This window comes from Dipodomys merriami, unplaced genomic scaffold (genome assembly GCF_024711535.1).
Source record: "Dipodomys merriami isolate MVZ:Mamm:240054 unplaced genomic scaffold, mDipMer1.0.p SCAF_2, whole genome shotgun sequence".
Lineage (NCBI taxonomy): Eukaryota > Metazoa > Chordata > Mammalia > Rodentia > Heteromyidae > Dipodomys > Dipodomys merriami.
In genome coordinates this window covers 43,541,027-43,565,501 of record NW_027203381.1, presented here as the reverse complement: position 1 = coordinate 43,565,501, position 24,475 = coordinate 43,541,027, and the positions used below count along the sequence as shown (strand labels likewise).

Genomic DNA, 24,475 nt, shown 5'->3' with positions numbered 1-24,475 from the left:
TTCGTGGTAGCTAGAATAACAGATATGCATCGCTATGTCTAACTCTTGGTTGGATAGGGAAATCTTGAAAACCTTTTACTTTCTAAGCTGGCTCAAACTGCTATCCCAATAATTCAAGACTCCTAGGTATCTAGGATTACAGGTGTGAGCCACCAGCATCTAGTTCTATGTGCTTCTCTACAGAGTGATGAGGCAGTCTTTGTCCCCATGTACCTTATAAATGAGCAGAAAAGAAGGAAATAGAAAGCATGTTGAAAATTAAAGTAGCCGATAATTTTTATTACATTATTGTAGCTACCTAAAGTGGAATTTTTAATGCTCTTGTGAATTTTTACTGCATATATTTCTTTAATATGTATTGATTGTTTATGTGTGAAGCACAGAAAAGACTATATTGTGTTGTAAGATTTCAATAAAATGTGGGCAATGTACCCTTACTGTTCTTAATTCAGACAAATAAGCAGTTGTAGTTTGGTGTGGGCATTATTTTTAAATTTTTTAGTCTCATATTGAGTTTTCATATTAATATATAAAGGTTAGATGAAGATATGTAGTGAATGTTAACTTTTTTTCTTTTGCCTTGGGAAAGTACCTCCTTACAATGTACCCTTTGCATTGATTTTAACAGCAGAAATTATTGCCTCCTAAAGATAGATACAAAATATAGAAAATGTTTGAAGATAAAAAGATACTATTAAAAAAAAGAAAATATATGTTTAGAAGTGTTAATGTCTACCAGATGGCAATATAACTTTTTCTCTGTAACTTATCTACTCTTTAGAAGCGTAAAAGATGTGTTGCTTTCAATCAAGGTGAATTGGATGCTATGGAGTATCATACAAAGGTAACTATAAAATGTTCATTAATCACTTTGCAAGTTTAATGTGAATTGGTATAAAACAAATGGACAATATAAGGATGTTCTTAAAAATCAAAGGGTGTGTGTGTGTGTGTGTGTGTGTGTGTGTGTGTGTATGTGTGTGTGCTGGTACCACATGGCTTGAACTGCAGGCCTCATGGTCTTGCTCAGTTTTTTTACTCAGCTGGTGCTCTACCATTTGAGCCAAGCCTCCAGTCTAACTTTTTTGCTGGTTTATTGAAGATAGAATCTTGCAGGATTTTCTGCTCAGGCTTGCTTTGAACTGTGATCCTCAGATCTCAGCCTCCTGAGTAGTTAGGATTACAGGTGTGAGCCCACTGCCTCCTAGCTTCAAGGCTCATTTTGATCAGTTAGAACTTGCTTTTATAATAATGACTAGTATAAGCCAGTTATCTTTCTTTTTAAAAAATTATTTTTTGTGGTGCTGAAGTTTGAACCCAGTGTAAGGTTTTAGGCGATCTCCAGTGGCCTGACAGGACCTCCTACATGCCAGGCATGTGATAAGTTACATTTTATTTCTATTTGGGGTTTATCTTGGTATCTTCTTGTTCTTGATTTCCAATTTGTCTAGTGGCATTTAAGAATATATTCTAGTGATTTCAATTCTTTCAGATATATTGAGCCTTGTGTTATTACCTAGCATCTTTTTTTTTAAATTTTTTTTATTGTAAAGATACTATACAGTTATATGAGTGAGGTAATGAGTACACTTCCTCTTGAACATTGTTACCCCCTCCATTGTTTTCCCCCTACCATCCCCTCCCTCCCTCCCTTCCCCGAGGTTCTTTTTTTTTTTTTTTTTTGATTGTGATTAAGTGATTACTTAATTTCCGGAAATTCACAGTATTGTGGAATAATGATGCTCATTTAAAGTCACAAGTTCATTCTAACTTTCCTGGAGCAAATTGTCTATCACAGTCTGTAATATATAACGGTGCTCACATGTTATATACCATATATGTGATCAGCAGCATGGGGATATTTGGTAGTGGTTCAACCAGATGAGTGGGAGTTCTTTGTTTCTTAAGTCCTGTTAGTTTTGTCATATCACCTAACATTTTGGATTTAGCATCCACTTATCAGGGAGACCATGTACTGTTTGTCTCTTCGTTCTTGGCTTACCTCGCTCAACATGATTCCTTCTAGCTCCATCCATGTCCCTGCAAATGCCATTATTTTGTCATTTCTAATGGCTGCATAATATTCCATTGTGTATAGATACCACAATTTTTGGATCCATTCATCTGTGGTGGGGCATCTGGGTTGTTTCCATATCCTAGCTATTGTGAACAGTGCTGCAATAAACATGGAGGTGCACGTGTCCTTGTATATTGGTTCCTGTTGTTCAGGGTAGATGCCTAGAAGTGGTATGACTGGGTCGTAAGGGAGGTCAATCTTTAGCTTTCTAAGGACCCTCCAGACTGCTTTCCAAAGTGGTTGTATAAGTACACATTCCCACCAGCAGTGTAATAGCGTTCCTCGTTCTCCACATCCCCTCCAGCATTTGTCGTTGGCTGATTTGTGGATGTGGGACATTCTGACTGGGGTAAGGTGGTATCTCAGGGTTGTCTTTATTTGCATTTCCTTCACCACCAGGGATGATGAACATTTCCTCATGTGTTTCTTTGCCATTTTTATTTCTTCATTTGAGAAGTCCCTCTTTAGTTCCCTTGCCCATTTAGTAATTGGTTAGTTAGGTTTGGGAGGGATTAGTTTCTTGAGTTTCCTGTATATACAGGATGTTAACCCCTTGTCTGATATATTGCTGGTAAATATTTTTTCCCAATGAGTTGGTTGTCTTTCTAGCTTGGTTGCGATAGCTTTATCTGTGCAGAAGCTTTTTATTTTAAGGTAGTCCCATTTGTCGAGTCTCTCCAACTTGTTGTGACCCTGGGACTCTGTTCAGGAAGTTCCTTCCTGTGCCTATTAGTTCAAGTGTCTCTCCTACTCTGTCCTGCAGTATTTTCAGAGATTCAGGTTTAATGTTAAGGTCTTTAATCCATTTTGAGTTGATGTTGGTGCATGGTGATAGGCTGGGGTCCACTTTTAGTTTTCTGCATGTGGCTGCCCAGTTTTCCCAGCACCAGCGGTTGAAGAGGCTGTGTTTCTTCCATTGTATGTCTTTGGCTCCTTTGTCGAATATCAGCTGGCTGTAGGCCTGTGGATTTATTTCTGGATCTTCTGTTCCATTGGTCTTCGGGTCTGTTTTTGTGCCAGTACCATGCTGTCTTTGTTATTATAGCTCTGTAGTAGAGTTTGAAGTTCGGCATGGATAGCCCTCCCATATTGTCTTTATCCCCTAGAATTGTTTTGGCTATTCTAGGTCTTTTGTTGTTCCATATGCATTTTTGGACTGTTTTCTGTATTTCAGTGATGTACGTCATTGGGATTTTAATAGGAATTGCGTTGAATTTGTATATTAGTTTTGGAAGTATTACCATCTTTACTATATTAAGTCGGCCTATCCAGGAGCATGGGAGGTCTTTCCATTTCCTAGTGTCTTCTGCAATTTCTTTCTTTAACTTTTTATAGTTCTCATTAAATAGTTCTTTTACATCTTTGGTTAGGTTAATTCCTAAATATTTTATTTTTCGGGAGGTTATTGTGAATGGGGTTGCTCCTTTTATTTCCCTCTCTTCCTGTACATTGTCAGTGTATAGGAAGGCAACTGATTTTTGTGGGTTTATTTTGTATCCTGCTATTTTGCCGAAGTGATTTATGATTTCTAAGAGTTTGGGGATGGAGTTTTTGGGATCGTGGAGGTATAGTATCATGTCGTCTGCAAAAAGGGATAGTTTAACTTCTTTCCCTATGCGGATCCCTTTAATGTCTTTTTCTTGCCTTATTGCCCTGGCTAAGGGTTCTAGGACTATATTGAAGAGGAGTGGAGACAGTGGGCATCCTTGCCTTGTTCCTGATTTTAGGAGAATTGGTTGTAGCTTTTCCCCATTAAGTATAATATTGGCTATTGGTCTGTCATAAATGGCTTTTATTGTTTTTAGAAATGTTCCTTCTATTCCTATTTTCTCCAGAGCTTTTAGCATGAATGAATGTTGAATTTTATCAAAGGCCTTTTCTGCATCTGTGGCGATAATCATGTGATTCTTGACCTTGGCTCTGTTGATATGTTGGAATTACATTTATTGACTTACGTATGTTAAACCATCCCTGTGTCTCTGGGATGAAGCCTACCTGTTTATAGTGAATTATTTTTTTTATGTGTTTCTGGATTCTGTTAGCTAGAATCTTGTTAAGGATCTTTGCATCTGTGTTCATCAAGGAGATTGGCCTGTAATTCTCCTTTTTGGTTGGGTCTTTGCCTGGTTTGGGGATGAGTGTGATATTGGCTTTGTAGAATGAGTTTGGGATAGCTCCCTCCTTCTCTGTTTCTCTGAAGAGCTTGAGGAGTATGGGTATTAGTTCTTGTTTAAAGGTCTTATAGAATTCTGCTGTGAATCCATCTGGTCCTGGGCTTTTTTTTGTTGTAAGACTTTTGATAGCTTCCTGTATCTCGTTATAGGATATTGGCTTATTTAATTGGTTAACTTCTTCTTTGCTCAGTTTGGGCAACTTGTATTTCTCTAAAAATGCATCCATTTCTGCCCGATTTTCTTCCTTTAGAGAGTATAGCTTTTGAAAGTAGTCTGTTAGAATTGTTTGGATATCTTGGGTACGTGTTGTGATGTTTCCCGTGGCATCCCTAATCCTATTAATATGGGTTTCCTCTCTTCTTTTTTTAATTAATCTAGCCAATGGGCCATCAATTTTGTTTATTTTTTCAAAGAACCAGCTTTTTGTTTGGTTTATTTTGGTTATGGTTTTCTGATTTTCTAATTGGTTAATCTCTGCTTTTAATTTGGTTATCTGGCTCGTCTAGTAGCTTTAGGTCCCATTTTTTCTTGTTTTTCTAGCTGTTTTAATTGCAACATGAGATTATTTACTTGGTCTGTCTCCATTCTCTTGATGTGGGCACTGAGGGCAATAAATTTGCCCCTCAGGACTGCTTTTGCTGTGTCCCACAAGTTTCTTTGTGAGGTGTTTTCATTTTTATTGAGTTGTAGGAAATGCTTTATTTCTTCTTTGATCTCTTCTGTTATCCAGGCATTGTTAAGGAGTGTGCTGTTCAATTTCCATGTATTAGAGAAATTTCTGCGGTATGCTTTGTTATTGAGAGCTAGCTTGATTCCACTGTGGTCAGATAGGATACAGGGGATTATGTCGATCCCTTTGTATTTGCTTAAGTTCCTTGCATGAACTATGATATGGTCTATTTTGGAGAAAGTTCCATGAGGTGCTGAGAAGAATGTGTCCTGTGTTGTTTTAGGGTGAAATACTCGGTAGATGTCAGTTAATTCCGCTTGAAGTATGGCCTCTCTTAATTCGGTAGCTTCTTTGCCAATCCTCTGGTTGGTAGACCTGTCCTTTGGTGAGAGTGGTGTGTTAAAGTCTCCTAGTATTATTGTATTGGCATCTATTTTATTCTGTAAGTTTGAGAGCATTTGTTTGACATATCTGGGTGCACCAATATTTGGGGCATATAAGTTGATGATGGTTATATCCTCCTCTTGGATTGTTCCCTTTATTAATATGTAGTGTCCGTCCTTGTCTTTCTGTACTGATTTTAATGAAAACTTTATTTTGTCAGATATCAGGATAGCTACACCTGCTTTCTTACTGGGGGCGTTTGATTGGTAGATCCTTTTCCACCCCTTCACTCTGAGTTTGTATGTTTGGCTGAGAGGTGGGTCTCCTGAAGGCAACAGATGGATGGGTCTTGTTTTCTGATCCAGTCCTCAGTTCGTTTTCTTTTAATTGGTGAATTCAGCCCATTTATATTAAGAGAAAGTATAGAGAGATGCATTGTTGTCCCTGCCATTCCGTTTTCCTAAGTTTTTCTTCTTTCCTTTCCTCCTGTGCTTGCTCAGTTAGACTTTGAGTAATGCCTGTTTGGGGCAGGCCCCAGTTCCTGGTTGCTTTCTTCAGGTTGTGTCCCCCCTCTTAGAATTCCTTGTAATGTCTATGTATTCATTTAGTTTTTCTTTGCTATTAAAAGTTTTCAGTTCTCCATCGAATGTGAATGCTAGCTTTGCCGGGTTTATCAGTCTGGGTTGGCAGTTATTGGCTCTCAGGGCTCGTATGGTGCTTTCCCAGGCTTTTCTTGCATTCATTGTTTGTGTGGAGAGATCTGCAGTGATTCTTATTTTTTTCCCGTTGTAGTATAGCTCCTTCTTCATTTTTGCTGCATGCAGGATTGTTTCCTTATTATTCAGATCTATCATTTTTACTATAATGTGTCTAGAAGTGTTTCTCCTGGGGTCTTGCTTGTTGGGTGTTCGATAAGCTTTTGTGATGTAGTTAAGATGGTCGTTTTTGAGGTGGGGAAAATTTTCATTGATTATCTTGTTAAATAGGTGTTGCATTCCCTTGCTCTGGAATTCCTCACCTTCGTCCACTCCAATTATCTGCTTGCTCTTGAATTTCCCTTTGGTTTAATTTGAGTGATTTTTCCATATCTGTCACTTTTTGGTCCAGTTGATGTATTCTGTCTTCTGTAACTGACACTCTACCTTCCATTTCATTCACTCTGTTGACAGTGGCTTCTATTGTGGTTTGCATGGAGGAAATGGATCCCTTTATGGATTCAATGTTGGTTCTCAGAGTACTGATCTCACCTCTCAATGAGGTATGCATTACCTCTAATTTGGCGTTTATCTCACTTCTTACTGAGGTTTGTGCAGCTTCTATTTTTGCATGCATCTCTTGTTTGATACCCTGTATTTCTTTGGATAGTTCATCCTTGTGCTCTTTCAATTTCTGATCAATTTCTCGCTTTATTTCTTGAGTCATTGCCTCCAGCAACCCTTGGATGTAGCTTTTGTCTTCCATTCCTGCTTTGCTCCCACTGGGGCTCTCCCCTGCGTGGCTGCTGGCTTTTGAGGTGAGCTTGCTGTCCTGGGTGGTGGTAAACCTTGTGATTTTTCTCTGTGATTTTCGCATGGAGGTTCAGGAGACTGCTCTTCAATTTTGTTTTGGTGTATCTGTCTTTGCTTGGTTGCTGATTCTGTATTGGTAGAGAGAATCTGTGCCTGATCTGGGTTCTGTTGGGAGCCTATTTCCAGCTGCTATTCTGACTTAGGATTCTCAGCTCTCTGCTGTAGATTGCTGGCAGTTCCCGCCTTTGGAAGGGTTGAGCAGCCTAGACTGCTTGTGTTTGCTCCTACGGGTGCTCTTGTGAAGAACAGATGCTCTGGATGCACTCTCCCAAATACTGGAGTCTGCTATGGGCTCCCGATGTGTTTTTGTTTGTTTGTTTTGGGCTGGTTGTGGGCTTGAACTCTAGGTTTGGGTGCTGTCCCTCAGCTTTTCAGCTCAAGGCTGGCACCCTACCATTTGAGCCACAGCACCACTGCTGACCCTTTTTGCTCTTGTGATGCTGAGGAATCAGATCCAGGGCCTCATACATCCAAGACTATCACTCCATTGCTGAGCCGCCTTAACAGTCTGAGCTCCTGCTTACTATCAGGTGCTGGCAGCCTGTGTTGCCCAATTCCCAGTCTAGGGTATATGGGTGGAGTTTTGGTGGGGTTTGGGCTTCTCTTGTCCTGGGCCTCCAGGTCTTTTGTTGTCACAGGCGTGCTTCCCAGGGGAGTGTTGTTTCCTGGTTTTCTCCCCTCTGTTGAGGCGTATGCTCAGCTTTTTACTTCAGTTGGGAGGAGTTGGTCGTGTTGTTCAGGCGCCGGATCCCCGGGCCTGGTTCCGGCCCCAGCCTGGAGCGCGCTTGTTAGGCCTGGGCTGATGTGTATACCACCTAGGTTATGCAGCCTGGAGCGCACTCGTTAGGCCTGTGCTGATGTGTATACCACCTAGGTTATACAGCCTGGGGGACACAGTTCAAATTTCTTCTACTGTTGGTAGTCTTGACCCAGGGGCGCTGTTCCTGGCTTGGGCATTTAAGCTCCCTTCCAGGGGCGCTCTTGCTCTAGCCTGGCCAGCTGAGTGTGCTCCACGGGCTGGTGGAGCTCTCAAACAGTTCCCAGTTTTAGTGGGTCCTGTGGTCCGGGTGTTGGGGTAGGGAGTCTAGGTCAGGGTCTGGGGATTCCCTCCAGCTCTGGTCTCCTTTGAGGGATACACTTCCCCTGTGCGGTACTCACCCTGGAGCTGGTTGTTTCTGTGTGGTGTAGGTCATCAGTTGTTGTTGCAATCCGAGTTCAGTTGGGGTGGTTGCGGGCTGGGTTGGGTGGTGGTGGCTCTGTGTGATTCTTTTCTGTTTCTGCCTCTGTCGAAGCCGTCGGGTCAAAAGTGTCCACGCTCAGGCAGCTTCTTCGCGGTGTCTCTGGGGCCCGAGCGGCTCCGCCGGGTCGTTGCGATCGCGATCGGGTGGGTGGTCTGCCGACAGGTCCCTTTGTTGCGCTGCTGGTGCTGAGCTGCTTTGGCGGGATGGAGCCTCTCTGCTCCGGTGGAGAGTGAGGGGTGGGGGTGGGATCCTTGTGGAGACTCCCGGCTGGTAGGTTTCTCTTTTCCTGGCGATCTGCTGTTCTGCAAACCGGTACCTGGTGATCTGCAAGCGGCCCCCTGTGTCTCTGGGGCTCCGGCAGCCCCCGCCGGGCTGGCTGGCCAGCGGCTTGGTGCACTGCTGCGCGGCCAGTAAAGGTTGGGGGAGGGGTCTTCGCTTTTCTCTGTTCTGAAATTCTTCTTTTCCTCTCTTTCTTTTTTTTGTTATTCTCCGCCTCTGGTTTTTCTCTGAGTGTTCGTCTTTTTGTTGTTGTCAGTCTCTTGGGGAGATTAAGCGTTGGAACTCTCTTTTTGGTTGGAGAGAGCTGTGGCGTTTCCCTACTGCCCTGTCGCCATCTTGGTATGTTAATCTTACCTAGCATCTTAATATCCCAATTAGCAAGTTCCTCTTGGGTATATTTTGTCGGTCACAGGGCTTGAACTCAGGGCCTGGGCACTTTACCTGAGCTTTTTCACTCAAGGCTAGTGCTCTACCACTTTAAGCCACAAGGCCACTTCTAATTTTCTGGTGGTTAATTAGAGATAAGGAGTTCTTTTGGCATTTTTTTTGGGGGGGTGGGGGGGTCGGTTGTTGGTCTTGAACTCTGGGCCTGAGCACTGTCCCTTAATGCCAGTGCTCTACCCCTTGAGCCACAGCACCACTTTTGGTTTTCTGGTGATTAATTGGAGATGAGTTTCATAGACTTTCCTTTCCCAAGCTGGCCTTGAATCATGATCCTCAGATCTCAGCCTCCTGAGTAGCTAGGATTACAGGTGTGAGCCATGAACGCTGGGCTTGTTACTGTTTTTGATCTCTGTACCCATTGTCTTGTATATAAATTAATCTGATTTAGGGAGAGGAAGGAATTCAAAGAAATGGTGGAACAAAGGGTGAACTGACTCAGCAGTGATACTCACTAGCTACTATGTTGGAAAGAAACTTTTATAACCTGGAGGTCAGTGGGTTGGGAGAGGAAAAATTGGGAGAAAATTAGGGAGGGGTAACTGTTCGAAATGAAATGTACTCATTAACTGACTTATGGAACTTTAACCTCTCTGTACATCACCTTTACAATAAAATGATTTAAATAAAAAAACACATATTTTCTAATACTTAAAAAAAAGATTCTCACAAACTTCCTGCCCAGGCCGGCTTTGAACCATGGTCCTCAGATCTCAGCCTCTCTGTAACTAGAATTACAAATGTGAGTCATCAGTGCTCTTAGATTTTTTTTTTCCCCAACTTACTTTATTGTTGTTTTAGAGGTGATATACAGTGGGGTCATTTCCTTTTGCATTTTCCTTTTGCATAGTGTCATCTGTTTCTTCTTCTCTTCCCTCTCTCCCATCTCCACCAACCAGTTTCATACCAGACATTCCATCAATGTCTGGTATATCCAGTGTGCTTAATTCCTGCACTTTTTCAACCTTTTCTGTCTGATTCTGTGCCATTCCCTTGCCTGCCCACAAATGTGGATGTGAATACGCTGTATATAAGGTAAAGAATACAGAGTTAACAAAAAAAGAAAAAAACAACTTAAGAAGAGAAGTCCATCCCCACCTCCCATCTTTGGAATTTGTTTTAGTATTTTACACACACACACACACACACACACACACACACAGAGATATATGAGGAGGCATTTGGGTATTAAGAAGAGAAGTCCATCCCCACCTCCCATCTTTGGAATTTGTTTTAGTATTTTACACACACACACACACACACACACACACACACACACACACACACACACACACACACACACACACACACACACACACACACACACACACACACACACACACACACACACACACACACACACACACACACACAGAGAGATATATGAGGAGGCATTTGGGTATTTGCACCTTTGTGATTCTCTCCTAAGACTATCCTCTTGGTCCCACTGTATGTGGGTATCTAATTGTGTGTATTTTGTCATATCCCAGTGCCTCCTCTTAGATGTTTTTAATGACATACTTTTCATATTTTACCAGTCTTGGGGCTTGAACTCAGGACCTGGGCACTGTCCCTAAACTTCTTTTGCTCAAGGCTAACACTCTACCACTTCTGGCCTTTTCTGTTTATGTGGTACTGAGGAATTGAACCCAGGACTTCATGCATTCTAGGCAAGCACTCTCCCACTAGGCCACATTTCCATCTGTAAAATCTGTTTTGTTCTACGATTAGGAAGTAATAATTCAGAAGTATACTGTATATCTCATTGTAGTAGAAAATTATTATAAGAGGGGCTGGGAAGGTGGCTCAGTGGTAGAGCGCTTGCCTTGCATGCATGAGGCCCTGGGTTCGATTCCTCAGCACCACATAAGCAAAAAAAGAAAAAAGCCGGAAGTGGCGCTGTGGCTCAAATGGTAGAGTGCTAGCCTTGAGCTGAAGAGCTGAGGGACAGTGCCCAGGCCCATAATTCAGGCCCCACAACCGGACCCCCCCCCCGCAAAAAAAGAAAATAACTGTAAGAATTAGGAATGTTGATTTTAATTTAGACATTAAAAGCTCAGTAGTAATTTCATTATTTAGGAGACATTTTAGTGACTCTTTTTAACATACTTTTAACAAATTCTCTTACAGATCCGAGAACTGATTTTGGATGGATCTTTACAGTTAATCCAAGAAGGTCTCAGAAGTGGTTTCCTTTATCCACTTGCTGAAAATGGAGACAACTGTAGTGGTGAACCCATTATTTTACCTCTAGAGTCCTGCAGTTTGTCTGAATTATGTGGAATGGCAAAGCACTTGCCTTCTCTGAATAATATGGAACTTCAGACATTACAATTAATGGAAGATGATACTTCTGTTACAGAGCAGGATTTGTTTTCACGCATTGTTGAAAACAAATCTAGCTTCTCAAAAATGATTACTTTAATGGGACAGAAATACCTGCTGCCACCAAAAAGCAGTTTTCTTTTGTCTGATATTTCTTGTATGCAGCCACTTCTGAATTGTAAGTAATTATTTTGCTTATCATTAATTAAGGATATTTCTGTAGTTTCAAATTATGTTTGTTATTAGTAAGAATAATATTTTGATGTTCTCATAAGAGACAGCTGAATTTTGAATTAAGGCCAATATTTATTGTTTTCAGATACTAGAGTTTAAACCTATGTGCCCTCTTGTACTTATTAAAAATGTGCTACTATTGAGCTACATTCCCAATCCTCCTTTAGTATCTATCTGTTTTGGCTGTCTGTCTGTCTACCTATTTATCTCTCTGTCTCTGTCTTTCTGTGTCTGTCTGTCTGTCTCCCTCTTTCCTTTTTACCAGTTTTGAGGTTTTAACTCAAGGCTTTCTATTTACTTGGGAGATGTTCTTACCACTTGAGTCACACCCCCAGACCTTGTGTTTAGTTTTTAAAGTGATCACATACAGAAGATATTTTAGAAATTATGTCTTTGATTTTAGGTAGGAAAACATTTGATGTAATTGTGATTGATCCACCATGGCAGAATAAGTCAGTTAAAAGAAGTAACAGGTAAGTAAAGATGAATTCTCTATTAAAAATGCTTTCTAAAACCTATAATCTTGGGCTGGGAAAGTGGCTTAGTGATAGAGTGCTTGCCTAGTATGCATGAAGCCCTGGGTTTCATTTCTTAGTACCACATAAACAGAAAAAGCCAGAAGTAGAGCTGTAGCTCAAGTGGTAGAGTGCTAGCCTTGAGCAAAAGAAGCTCAGGGACAGTGCCCAGGCCCTGAGTTCAAGCCCCAAGGCTGGCAAACAACAACAAGAACAACAAAACCGATGGTCTTTTGTATACTCTGGTTTAATATAATACACCATAAACTTGGATATAGGTAATCTAAAATGACTAAAATGCTTTCAATGGTTTTAAAATTTTAATTTTTTTGCTAAGTAATTCTCTTGAACTTTTCCTATATACTCAAAAGTAATGTATTTATATTTATTAATTGCTAAGGTTACTTCTGTACAGTAAAGGGCATTGTTTTTCCTGCTTTTGACATCAGATTCTAAAATTTAGAAATGTGCTAGAGTATTTCTAATTTTACTTAATAATCTGTTACATTTGTGCAATTTTTTGTGCCAGTACTGGGACTTGAACTCAGCTTTTTTGCTCCAGATTGGCGCTCTGTCACTTGAGCCACAGTTCTACTTTAGGCTACTTTCTTGGAGGTTAGTTGGAGATAAGAATCGCATTGTCTTTATTGCCTGAGCTAGCCTCAAACCACAGTCCTCAGATCTTAGCCTTCCAAATAGCCAGAATTACAGGTGTGAGCCATCAGTAACTGGCTCATTTTGTTTCTTTTTTGTTTTTTTCAGTTTATTGTTACAGAGGGGTTACATTTACATATGTTAGGTAAAGAGAGTACATTTCTTTTTGTGCAATATCATTCCTTCCCTTGCTCTCTCTCAGTTGTTCCTTCCCTTCCTACCCACAAGTTTTATAGTTGATTTTCAACACAGTCTAGTACCACTGCTTTGTTTTGTTTCTTTTTAATAGTGCTTTTGAAATATTACCTTCTATGTGTTTGTTTCTGTCATTCTCTGTCTATGTCTCTGTTTCTGTCTCTCTCTCCCTTTTGGTGCTGGTACTGGTGCCTGAACTCAGTGCCTCATGTTATTTGCTCAGTTTAATTGTTCACAACTGGTGCTCTACCACTTGAGCCATGGATCCAGTCCATTATTTTGCTGGATAGGCAATAGAGTCTCTTGGACTTTTCTGCTTGAGCTGGCTTTGAACCTTAATCCTTCATATTTCAGACTCCTGAGGAACTAGGATTATAAGCATGAACCATCAGCATCTGACTTCCCCACTACTTCTGATGAATGGTTTCAGTTACATTTCCTCTCTCTATTTAATTTTCTAGGGAAAGTAATCTTTCCCTAGAAAATTTGTTGTGCTTGAAATTTTTTGTGCTTGAAAGTAGGCCTTGAACCCTCAGAACCTCATGTTTTCTTGCTTACCTTTTTTGCTCAAGGCTGGTGCTATCCCATTTGAACCACTCTTTCACTTCCAGCTTTTTGCATGTTAACTGGAGATAGGAGTCTCTCAGTTTTGTCTGAGAGACAAAAATCCAGTTGGCTTAAAACCAGGACCCTCAGATCTCAACTTCTTGAGTAGTGAGGGTTACAAACATGAGCTACTGATGCTTGGCTTGAGAAAATAATTTTTATTTTGACTTGAAATTCATTTGTAAAGACTCCCTTTTAGCAGTTATCTTTAGGCTTCTTTTTGTTTATGAACTGTGTCAATAGAATATTTTTTCTTTTTTCTTTTTTTTTTTTTTTTTTTTGGGTCTGGTCGTGGGGCCTGAACTCTGGGCCTGGGCGCTGTCCCTCAGCTCTTCAGCTCAAGGCTAGCGCTCTACCACTTGAGCCACAGCGCCACTTCCGGCTTTTTTCTTTTTTGCTTATATGGTGCTGAGGAATCGAACCCAGGGCCTTGAGCATGCAAGGCAAGTGCTCTACCACTGAGCCACCTTCCCAGCCCAGAATATTTTTTCTTAAAGTTGCAAGAATCATACACAAATTAACATAGCTGATGTATGTGTATTTGTGTTCAAGTGTCAATATTTATGTGAATGAAATTTTTTTGAATCACCTGAGAATGAATTTAGAAGAAGCTACTTTTTAATTTTTTTATTGTTATTGTAAAGGTGAGGTACAAAGGAATTACAGTTACGTAGGTCAGGTAAAAAGTACATTTCATTCCTTCCTTCTCTTCCAGTTTTTCCCTCCCATCCCAAGTTATAGAGTTCATTTTCAATCTAGTGTCTAGTAAGTACCCCTTTTGCATTTATTCACTCTTTGTCCCTCTATTTCTGTGACCCTTTAGGCACTCTTAAATGTTATATTTTCTAAAAACATTATCTGACATAATCATAATGCAATCCTTAGAATAGGTAATTGACACTAATCAAATGCTCTTATGTATACACTAGGCCTTAATCAGGTTGCACCAGTTGTACTAGAAATGTCTTTTGTAGCAAAATAAAATTCTAGATCATGCATTTTCTTTGTCAAATCTACTTAATATCTTTTAAGTCTCTTTCTTTTACTCATTTTAATCTGTCCTTTCTTCTAATAAGCTAAAATGGTACATGTATTATCTTTCATTATGTGTCATGACTTTTTCTAACAAATTATGGAGTCTGAGGGTAGTTTGGGAAACTGAACTTACAGTTGGCGTAAGGAATGATGTTAATCTTGGAGACTGTGCCTTCCAAGATTATAGTTTGGCAGACTCTGGGTAATGATTTCAGTTCCTTCGGAAGCATACCTAGGAGTAGCTTGAACCATTTTACATTCCTGTCACTAATGAGTACTAATTTGATCATATTTTTACCATTACATTCTTCTTATCATGATTTAGATTCTTATTTTTCTAACAAATGATGTTGAGCATGCTTTTTGTGTCTTTTTGGTCATTTGTATATTCTTTGTGGAAAATAGTTTGAATTTTTTACACATTTTAAAATGGACTTTTTAAAGTTGTTCATTTATGAATTCTTTATGTATTTTGATACTATAACAGACATGATTTGTAAATATTTTTCCCATTTTTAGATTGTCTTTTCATATTCTTTATAATGTTTATGGAAACATTAAAGCTTTTAATTTTTTTGTTGGATTTAGGATTGAATCTTGATCCTCATACCTGCTAAGCAGGCACTCAATTACTTGAGCTATGCTTCTTGCCCTTTTGCTTTTATTTTGTTTTTGATATTAAATATTTGATATAAAAATAGAATTAGGGTCTTTTTAAATTTGAAGATACATTGTCTATGTCTTTCTTTTTTCTTTTTTCTTTTTTTATTAGCTTATATAAGTTATACAGAGGAGAATTTCATTATTACATTTCTTCATATGTTTATAATGTATTCCACTCAATCCCAACTCTTTTTAAAAATTTTTTATTGTGAAAATACTATACAGAGGGGTTACAATTACATGGGCAAGGTAATGAGTGCATTTCTTATCAAGCATTGTTGCCTCCTCCTTTGTTTCCCTTTACCATCCCCTCCCATCTCCCCCCACCCCACGCCAAAGATGTATAGTTAGTTTTCGACATAAGATCTTGTGCATCTCATTGGTGCGATGGGTCCATCTGTATCCCTATTTAAACAATTTGTTTTTTCCCTTCCCCTCCACAAATTATATCAACATCAAATACAGTTAAAACAAGGGTTATATGGTGGGGGAGGGAAATACAAAGCAACAAAGAAATACCTTATAAATTTGTTGGACACAATAGCAAGAAAGAAAAACCATTTGAGTCCTTAACTTGGGGTTCATTTCGCTTAATATCATCTTATCTGACCATTTCTGCTTGTCTCAGACATATACTAGTTACTGCAAATAAGGGAAACCTTGGGACCTATATTTCTTTGGGCCTGGCTTACTTCACTTAATATAATTTTTTCCAAGTCTTTCCATTTCCTAACAAAGGGGCAATGCCATTCTTTCTGATGGAGGTATAGAATTCCATTATGTATATATATCACATTTTCTTGATCCATTCATTTACTGATGGGCATCTGGGTTGGTTCCATATCTTAGCTATGTAATGCTGCAATAAACATAGTTGTGCTGGTAGCTTTAGTATGGCCTTGTTTGTGATCATTTGGGTAAATGCACAAAAGTGGGATTTCTGGGTCATAGTGGAGCTCTATGTGGAGTCTTCTTAGGAACCTCCATAATGCTTTCCAAAGTCGTTGAACAAGTTTACACTCCTACCAACAATGCAGTAGGGTTCCCTTCTGTCCACATCCCTTCCAGCATCTGTTGTTATTAGAGTTCTTGATTCTAGCCATTCTAACTGGGGTGAGGTGGTATCTCAATGTTGTTTTGATTTACATTTCTTTTATGGCTCAGGAGGTTGAGCATTTCTGCATGTGTCTATTGGCCATCCTTCTTTCCTCTTCAGAGAAGTCTCTCTTCAAATCTTTAGCCCATTTATTAATTGGGTGGTTGTTTCTTTGAGGATTTGTTGTTGGGGGATTTAATTTTTTGAGTTCCAGGTATATTTTAGATATGAGACCCTTGTCCGTTGTATGACTAGTGAAGATCTTCTCCCAATCTGTGGGCTTTCTATTGATCTTGCTAACTATGTCCTTTGCCATGCAGAAGCTCTGCAGTTTCATGCAATCCCATTTGTCCAACCTTTCTTTGATTTGTTATGTTTCTGGGTCTTTATTAAGAAAATTTCGGCCTGTACCAAGGAGACCTAGATTTTTTCTATTCCATCCTGTCATATTTTCAGGGTGTCTGCTTTGACTCTGAGGTCTTTGATCCATTTGGAGTTGATTCTGGTGCAGGGTGATATATATGTATTCTTATATAAGGATATGTAAGGAAGAGGCTGTCTTTCTTCCATTCTATTTTTTTTTTTTTTTTAGCTCCCTTATGGAAGATTAGCTGGCTGTAGGTCTGTGGATTCATTTCTGAGTTTTCAATTCTATTCCATTGGTCCTGAGGTCTGTTCTTGTGCCAGTACCAAGCTGTTTTGATTACTATGGCTTTGTAGTAGAGTTTGAAATTTGGTATTGATATTCCTCCAGCACTGTTCTTTCTGTTAAGGATCGTTTTTGCTAATCAGGGTCTTTTATTGTTCCATATGAATTTTTGGATTGCCTCTTCTATTTCCTTGAAGAATGAGGTTGGAATTTTTTAGCTATTGCATTGAATTTGTGGAGAGCTTTCAATCCCACCTCTTCTATCCCTCTCCCTTCCTTTTTCCCCTTCCAAAACATTGCCAACAGATTTCATTATTGTTTTTATAATTGCAAAAAATCTATTTTGACCGTATTTATACTCTTTCGTCTTCCTTAACTAGCTCAACAGCCTTCTGTTGATACCCTCCTTCCATCTCCTATTTCTATTTCTCTTTCCTCACTCTTCTATTCACCTATTGTTTCATAGAATTATTCAACCTCTATCCTTTTTTCCCTTGTCCTTTGCTTTTTGCCTCTTGACTCCCTTTCATTCATAGTCTGTGCTTACCCAAATATAATCATGTATGTGGATGTATATACAAATATATACATGCCCATGAATGTGTATGCCTTTTGAACTAGTTCCACATATGAGCAAAAATAAACAATAGGTTAATTTTTTATTAAGTAGTTATATGAAGAGATGACATTTATTATTTATTTATTTATACTGATGTATGAGTTAACTTAATTTGCCAAGGCAAGAAACCTATAAGATGAGGATTTTGTACTATTTGACAAGAGTAAGTAAAAGAATTAATGAGCAGTTTTGAGAATCTAAGAATAGATTTAATAAGCTTGTATTGATCTATTATTTGTTTTCCATTTTTCTTCACCCAACTTTTTCTAGAGGAAACCAGTTTTCTTGTAGGATAGGCTACAGGTGAACTCAATAGTAGAGTGTAGAGTCTGTTTTTTGTATGCACAAGAACTCGGGTTTGTGGCCTTTCACTGAAAATAAATTAAATTAGGTTTTGATTATAGATTGGGTTTTGCAGGAAGAATGTGAAGCTGAAGGGTAAAGGGGAGTTAGAGTGCTAAATAGGAGTTAGGGTGCTAGTGAGAAGGCAGTAGGATGGTTGATAGTCTCCGAGGAAGAGGAGTAATTTTGGTCAGGAAGAAACTGATAGACTCAGTAACATAGAGTGATGGGGTACTCACTATATGCTTTGATATAGTAAGAATAGATGAGACATAGGAAATTACAGCCAGAGACTCAAGTTTATTGTTTCAGAGACTGAATAAATGTGAGTGATATCAAAGCCTAACTTAGGTACAACATTGGAGTAGATTCTTGGAGTGGGATAAATGTAATTATTTGTTCAGGTGAATAATAGTTGAGGTATGTGCATGGTGAGTTGTGCTTTGAAAAAGGATAATGGAAGGATTGCATTGTTGAGGTAGAGAGATCTTTAAACTTATTCCTCATTGAATTTGGAAAGTGAGGATGAAATAGGTGTAGTAAATGTTTGAAGTTAGCATTGTGGGATAGCATACTTCTCAAAGAGGGAAGGATTTTTTTTTTTTTTTTTTTGGTCGGCCGTGGGGCTTGAACTCTGGGCCTGGGTGCTGTCCCTCAGCTCTTCAGCTCAAGGCGAGCGCTCTACCACTTGAGCTACAGCAGCACTTCCGGTTTTCTGGTGGTTTATTGGAGATAGGAGTCTCACGGTCTCTCCTGTCCGGGCTGGTTTTGAACTGTGATCCTCAGATCTCAGCCTCCTGAGTAGCTAGGATTACAGGCGTGAGCCACCAGCGCCGGGCAAAGAGGGAAGGATTTTATGCAGAGTAAGTAGTAAGCTAGAATCTGGAAGCAGCAATGCGGGGAGGAGGACTATTGTGTGTTGGTTAATTGGGTATTATAGAGCCTGCATTGTTCTCCATAAACTTGCCATGGGATTATTAACCACCAGGAAACACAAGACAATACTTGTTTTGTTTTTTCTTCTTGTTGTTGTTGTTGTTTTAATGGAAGCATGAGGATTTCAGAAAGAGCCTGGTAGAATTGATTTGAAAGGAAGAAAGAAGCAGGATGACTTCTTTTGGGTACTGGAAATGTGGTAGGAAGAAAGTGAAATTGGGTAAAATGTTAAATTACCCAAAGGGTCAGTATTTTTGAAAAGTTTTAGGATTGTAGGGGAATAAAAAGCTTCACTGAACTAAACTTGCATTAGTATTACCTGTCTCACAACCCTTACCCAGTGTCAGATTTCAGTTGAGTTATCGAGATAATTGGTTTCAAGACTTATTGTGATGGCATTCCTCTGTAGTACACAGACAGTATTTAAACAGTATTTGCTTAATTTTGAAAAGAGTAACAAAAAAAAAGGAAAGGTACCAAAAAATTGAAGTGATTATAGCCTGACAATTTTAAAGAAAAATGAACATTTTAATGAAAAAGAAAAATGAAGTTATTTTTGGTGTGGATCATGTGTCCACCAGGTGTCACTGTGGCTTCATATTTACCTATACAAATGGTATTCCAGGACCTTTGCATTTGGGGGATCAATATAGTCCAGGTTTCCTCTCTGCTTATTTTTCTTTCTTGAATCAAATTTTGCTCATATTTTTTTCTTTTTAATTTTAGGTACAGTTATTTGTCATCACTGCAAATAAAACAGATACCCATTCCTGAACTGGCTGCCCCAAACTGCCTTATTGTTACTTGGGTGACCAATAGACAGAAGCACCTGCGTTTTGTTAAGGAAGAGCTTTATCCTTCTTGGTCTGTGGAGATGCTTGCTGAATGGCATTGGGTAAAAGTGAGTTTAGAAGTTACCTTATTAGTTAATAAAGTATGGCATACTATTCATGTAAAGACATCATCCTTTTTGTTGTTGTTTAAGTCCTGGGTCTTAAACTCAGGGCCTGGGAGCTGTCTTTGAGCTTTGTTGCTTAAGGCCAACTAGTGCTCTATCACTTGAGCATCTACTTCCAGCCTCTTTTTGTGCTAAATTGGAGTAAAGACTTTCTTGCTTGGCATGGCTACAAATCATGAGCCATAGATCTTAGCCTCCTGAGTAGCTAGGATTATAGGCACGAGGCACAGGTGCCTGGCAGCATCTATTTAAAAAAATATTTTTAATACATATTTTTTATTGTAAAGATACTATACGGAGGGATTACAGTTACATGAGTAAGGCAATGAGTCCATTTCCTATTGAGCATTGTTACCCCCTCCTTTGTTTTCCCCCTACCATCCCTTCCTTCCCAACTCCTTTCCCCCGACCCCCAGGCAAAGTTATAAAGTTGGTTTTCAACATAGTGTCTTATACATCTCATTGTTACAATGGGTCCTTATTTAAACATTTTGTTGGGGCTGGGGGTTTAGCTCAGCGGAAGGGCGCCTGCCGGCTCGTGCAAGACCCTGGGTTTGGTTCTCAGCCCTGGAAAAACAACAACAACAACAAAAAAACCCAAACATTTTGTTATTTCCCTTCCCCTCCCCCAATTAGGAAAAAATATATATACAAGATGCAGGGCACCAGAATCAAATACTGTGAAAAAGGGTTATACTATGGGGGAAGAACATACAAAGAAACAAAAAAATCACATGGTACAATATAAATACGTTAGAAACAATAGCAAGAAAGAAAAAAACATTTGTGTCCCTATCTTGGGGTTCATTTCGCTTAACATCATCTTATCTGGTCATATGTACATACCTTTGACCATTTCTGCTTGTCTCAGACATATACTAGTTATTGCAAATAAGGGAAACCATGGGACCTATGTTTCTTTGGGCTTGGCTTACTTCACTTAATATAATTTTTTCCAAGTCTTTCCATTTCCTAACAAATGGGGTGATGCCATTCTTTCTGATGGAGGCATAGAATTCCATTATGTACATATATATCACATTTTCTTGATCTATTCATCTACTGAGGGGCATATGGGTTGGTTCCATATCTTAGCTATGTAATGCTGCAATAAACATAGTTGTGCTGGTAGCTTTAGTATGGCCTTGTTTGTGATCATTTGGGTAAAAGCACAAAAGTGGGATTTCTGGGTCATCGTGGAGCTCTATGTAGAGTCTTCTTAGGAACCTCCATAATGCTTTCCAAAGTCGTTGAACAAGTTTACACTCCTACCAACAATGCAGTAAGGTTCCCTTCTGTCCACATCCCCTCCAGCATCTGTTGTTATTAGAGTTCTTGATTCTAGCCATTCTAACTGGGGTGAGGTGGTATCTCAATGTTGTTTTGATTTGCATTTCTTTTATGGCTCAGGAGGTTGAGCATTTCTGCATGTGTCTATTGGCCATCCTTCTTTCCTCTTTAGAGAAGTCTCTCTTCAAATCTTTAGCCCATTTATTAATTGGGTGGTTGTTTCTTTGAGGATTTGTTGTTGGGGGATTTAATTTTTTGAGTTCCAGGTATATTTTAGATATGAGACCCTTGTCCGTTGTATGACTAGTGAAGATCATCTCCCAATCTGTGGGCTTTCTATTGATCTTGCTAGCTATGTCCTTTGCCATGCAGAAGCTCTGCAGTTTCATGCAATCCCATTTGTCCAACCTTTCTTTGATTTGTTGTATTTCTGGGTCTTTATTAAGAAAATTTCGGCCTGTGCCAAGGAGCTCTAGATTTTATCCTATTCCTTCCTATAATGTTTTCAGAGTGTCTGCTTTGACTTTGAGGTCTTTGATCCATTTGGAGAAGGTTCTGGTACAGAGTGATGTAGAAGATCTAGCTTTAGTTTTCTACCAATTTTGCCAGCACCATTTATTGACGAGGCTGTCTTTCTTCCATTCTATGTTTTTAGTTTCCTTGTTGAAGATTAAATGGCTATTGAAGATTAAATGGATCTGAGGTTCATTTCTGGGTCTTGGGTTCTGTTCCATTGGTCCTCAGATCTGTTCTTGCTGGCAGCATCTATTTTTTTTTTTGGGGGGGGGCGTTCCGGTCGTGGGGCCTGAACTCTGGGCTTGGGCGCTGTCCCTCAGCTCTTCAGCTCAAGGCTAACGCTCTACCACTTGAGCCACAGCGCCACTTCCGGCTTTTTTCTTTTTGCTTATGTGGTGCTGAGGAATCAAACCCAGGGCCTCATGCATGCAAGGCAAGTGCTCTACCACTGAGCCACCTTCCCAGCCCCCAGCATCTATTTTTTAATGCTTAACATGTCTCTCTTCTCCTTCAATATAATCCAATGAAAACTTTTGCTTTTTGGTTAAACCCCTTTTTTTCTAGTCAGCAATTTATTTTTATTTTCCTCTGTTTTGTTATCTCTAAATAGTTGTACAAAGGGGTTTCAACTTAACATATCTGTTTATGAGTACAGTTCATCTTGATCAATTTTACCTTGTCTTCCATTTATGCTATCCTTACTTCTAAAGTTTTCTAGGTCCCTTTTCATATGTGCATACTATATTATGGCCACATTTATCCACCATCTCTTGCTGTATTCACCTATTTCTCTTCCTCTTAGCATCTTCTTGCTAATCAAGACACATTTCAGTTTCTTGGCATTTAGTTTGTTAAACTGTCTGCTTATAGTTCAGAGGGGTTATATCATGGAAATCTACCCCTACGCATACCATAGTTTGGTTAGTTTGATCATATTCTGTCACTGAGCTCATTCCCAGCTTGATAATTCTTCTGTAGTCAGAGACTGGGCCAAAGCAAAAATGTTAGCTCCTGAAATCAAGCCTAGTAAAATGTAAATACATAAAAAAAACCCAAGAATGAAAAAAAAATAAAACCGAGAATATTAATTTATAGTAGTACTCAGTTCTAAGAGATGGGATAAGATCTGTTTAAAACCAATATCTAGTATATTATATGAAATATTTGTTAAGTAATTCTACATATTGTTATAATTGAGATTAACTTGTAATGAATTTAAAGACATCCAGAGAATTCGCCAGTTGTTTATATGGTTCTGTGTGTGAGAGGTGCAGTTTCTGGCCCTATAGGAAATGTAATAGGATTTTCTGATTATTGAATTGGCTGATTAAAAGTCCAATAAAAGGCAAAGGTCTCCATAGACACTAGATAAAAATATTTTGACTGAAAAACTATGGATCCATTATAAATCAATCAATTTGTATTATTAAGTTATAGTTTCTGAGCTGGATTAGCTTAAACGATTATTTGGTTAATTTGAATTTCTGAATTTTTAGTAACAAGAACTGGTCTTGGATAAAATAGTGTGTATCTTATTAACTACTACATCAGTTTTATTTCTGACCTTATTTATTTTTTGTTGGTCCCGGGGCTTGAACTCTCGGCCTGGGCGATGTTCCTCAGCTCTTCAGCTCAAGGCTGTTGCTTTACTACTGGAGCCACAGTGGTACTTCCGGTTTTCTGGAGGAGGGGACACGGGGGTTATTGGAGATAAGAGCCTCACGGGGTGCCGGTGGCTCACGCCTGTAATCCTAGCTACTAAGGAGGCTGATATCTGAGGATCACTGCTCAAAGCCAGCCAGGGCAAGAAAGTCCATGAGTCTCTTACTGGCAGTAAACCACCAGAAAACCGGAACTGGTGCCGTGGCTCAAGTGTAGAGCGCTAGCCTTGATCTAAATAGCTAAGGGACAGTGTGCAGGCCCAGAGTTCAAGCCCCATGACCGACAAAAAAAAAAAAATAGTCTCACCGACTTATCCCTGGCTGGCTGGCTGGCTTTGAACTGTGATCCTCAGATCTCAGCCTCCTTAGTAGCTAGGATTACAGGCATGAGCCACTGGTGCCTGGCCTGACTTTATTTTTAATTACTTAGTTTAATTTCATTGTTAGTAATTAATATTATTTGTGTAATTTTTAAGGTAGAGATTGTTTATGTGCAAAATGTTAATAGATTTCAGCCTATTACAGTAGCCATGGTCACAGGTGGCTCTTTAGACTTGAAATGTGACTATTTCAAATAATGTGTGGTTTGTGAGGCTTGAACTCAGGGCCTATGCACTGTCTCTGAGTTCTTTTGCTCTACCACTTTGAGCCACAGCTCCACTTCCAGTTTTTGAGTGGTTAGAGATAAGAGTCTCATGGGGACTTTTCTGCCTGTGCTGGCTTTGAACTGTGATCCTCAGACTGCAGCCTCCGAGTAGCTAGTATTATTAGGCATGCGCCATTGGCTCCTGGCTCAAATAATGTGCTCTTAAATGTAAAGTAAGCATTGGGCCTTAAAGATCTGACAGGAAAGAAACAATCTCAGTACATTTTTGTGACTTGATTACATATTAAAATTATATATTAGATATAGTAGCTTAAAATAAGTATTTAAAATTACTTACATTGTATTCTTTTTATTTTTTCTAATGATACTACTAGAAAATTTATGATGATATATGTGGCTCACATTTGTGAGCTCACATTATATTTTTATTGGACAACAGTAGCCTGGAGGTTTAATAATTTCTCTCTTTTGGGTGGAAACTCTATATACTCCATAAGAAAAAGAATAATTCTTTTTGTTGGCTCTTTCCTGTCAGATCACCAATTCGGGAGAGTTTGTGTTCCCGTTAGATTCACCACACAAAAAACCTTATGAAGGCCTTATACTGGGGAGAGTTAAAAAAAAAGCTGCTGCTTTACCATTAAGGTAAGAAAAGTGATATTTTTCAAAATTTAGAAGTGGATTAGGTTTTAGGCTTTTAAGAATAACTAACAGTGATCATTGATTTTCTTTAAATTTTA

The 24,475-nt window shown here is 39.2% G+C and overlaps 1 protein-coding gene across 1 annotated transcript in view; it reads left to right on the top strand.

Moving 5' to 3' along the window:
• Window positions 1-24,475, top strand: part of Mettl4 (methyltransferase 4, N6-adenosine) — a 48,839-nt gene that overhangs the window by 4,087 nt on the left and 20,277 nt on the right. The window contains exons 3-7 of the mRNA XM_070029481.1: window positions 782-844; window positions 10,965-11,337; window positions 11,797-11,866; window positions 19,430-19,604; window positions 24,271-24,380. Of these exons, the coding sequence (XP_069885582.1) occupies window positions 782-844; window positions 10,965-11,337; window positions 11,797-11,866; window positions 19,430-19,604; window positions 24,271-24,380 (791 nt within the window). The remainder of the gene's footprint in view (window positions 1-781; window positions 845-10,964; window positions 11,338-11,796; window positions 11,867-19,429; window positions 19,605-24,270; window positions 24,381-24,475) is intronic.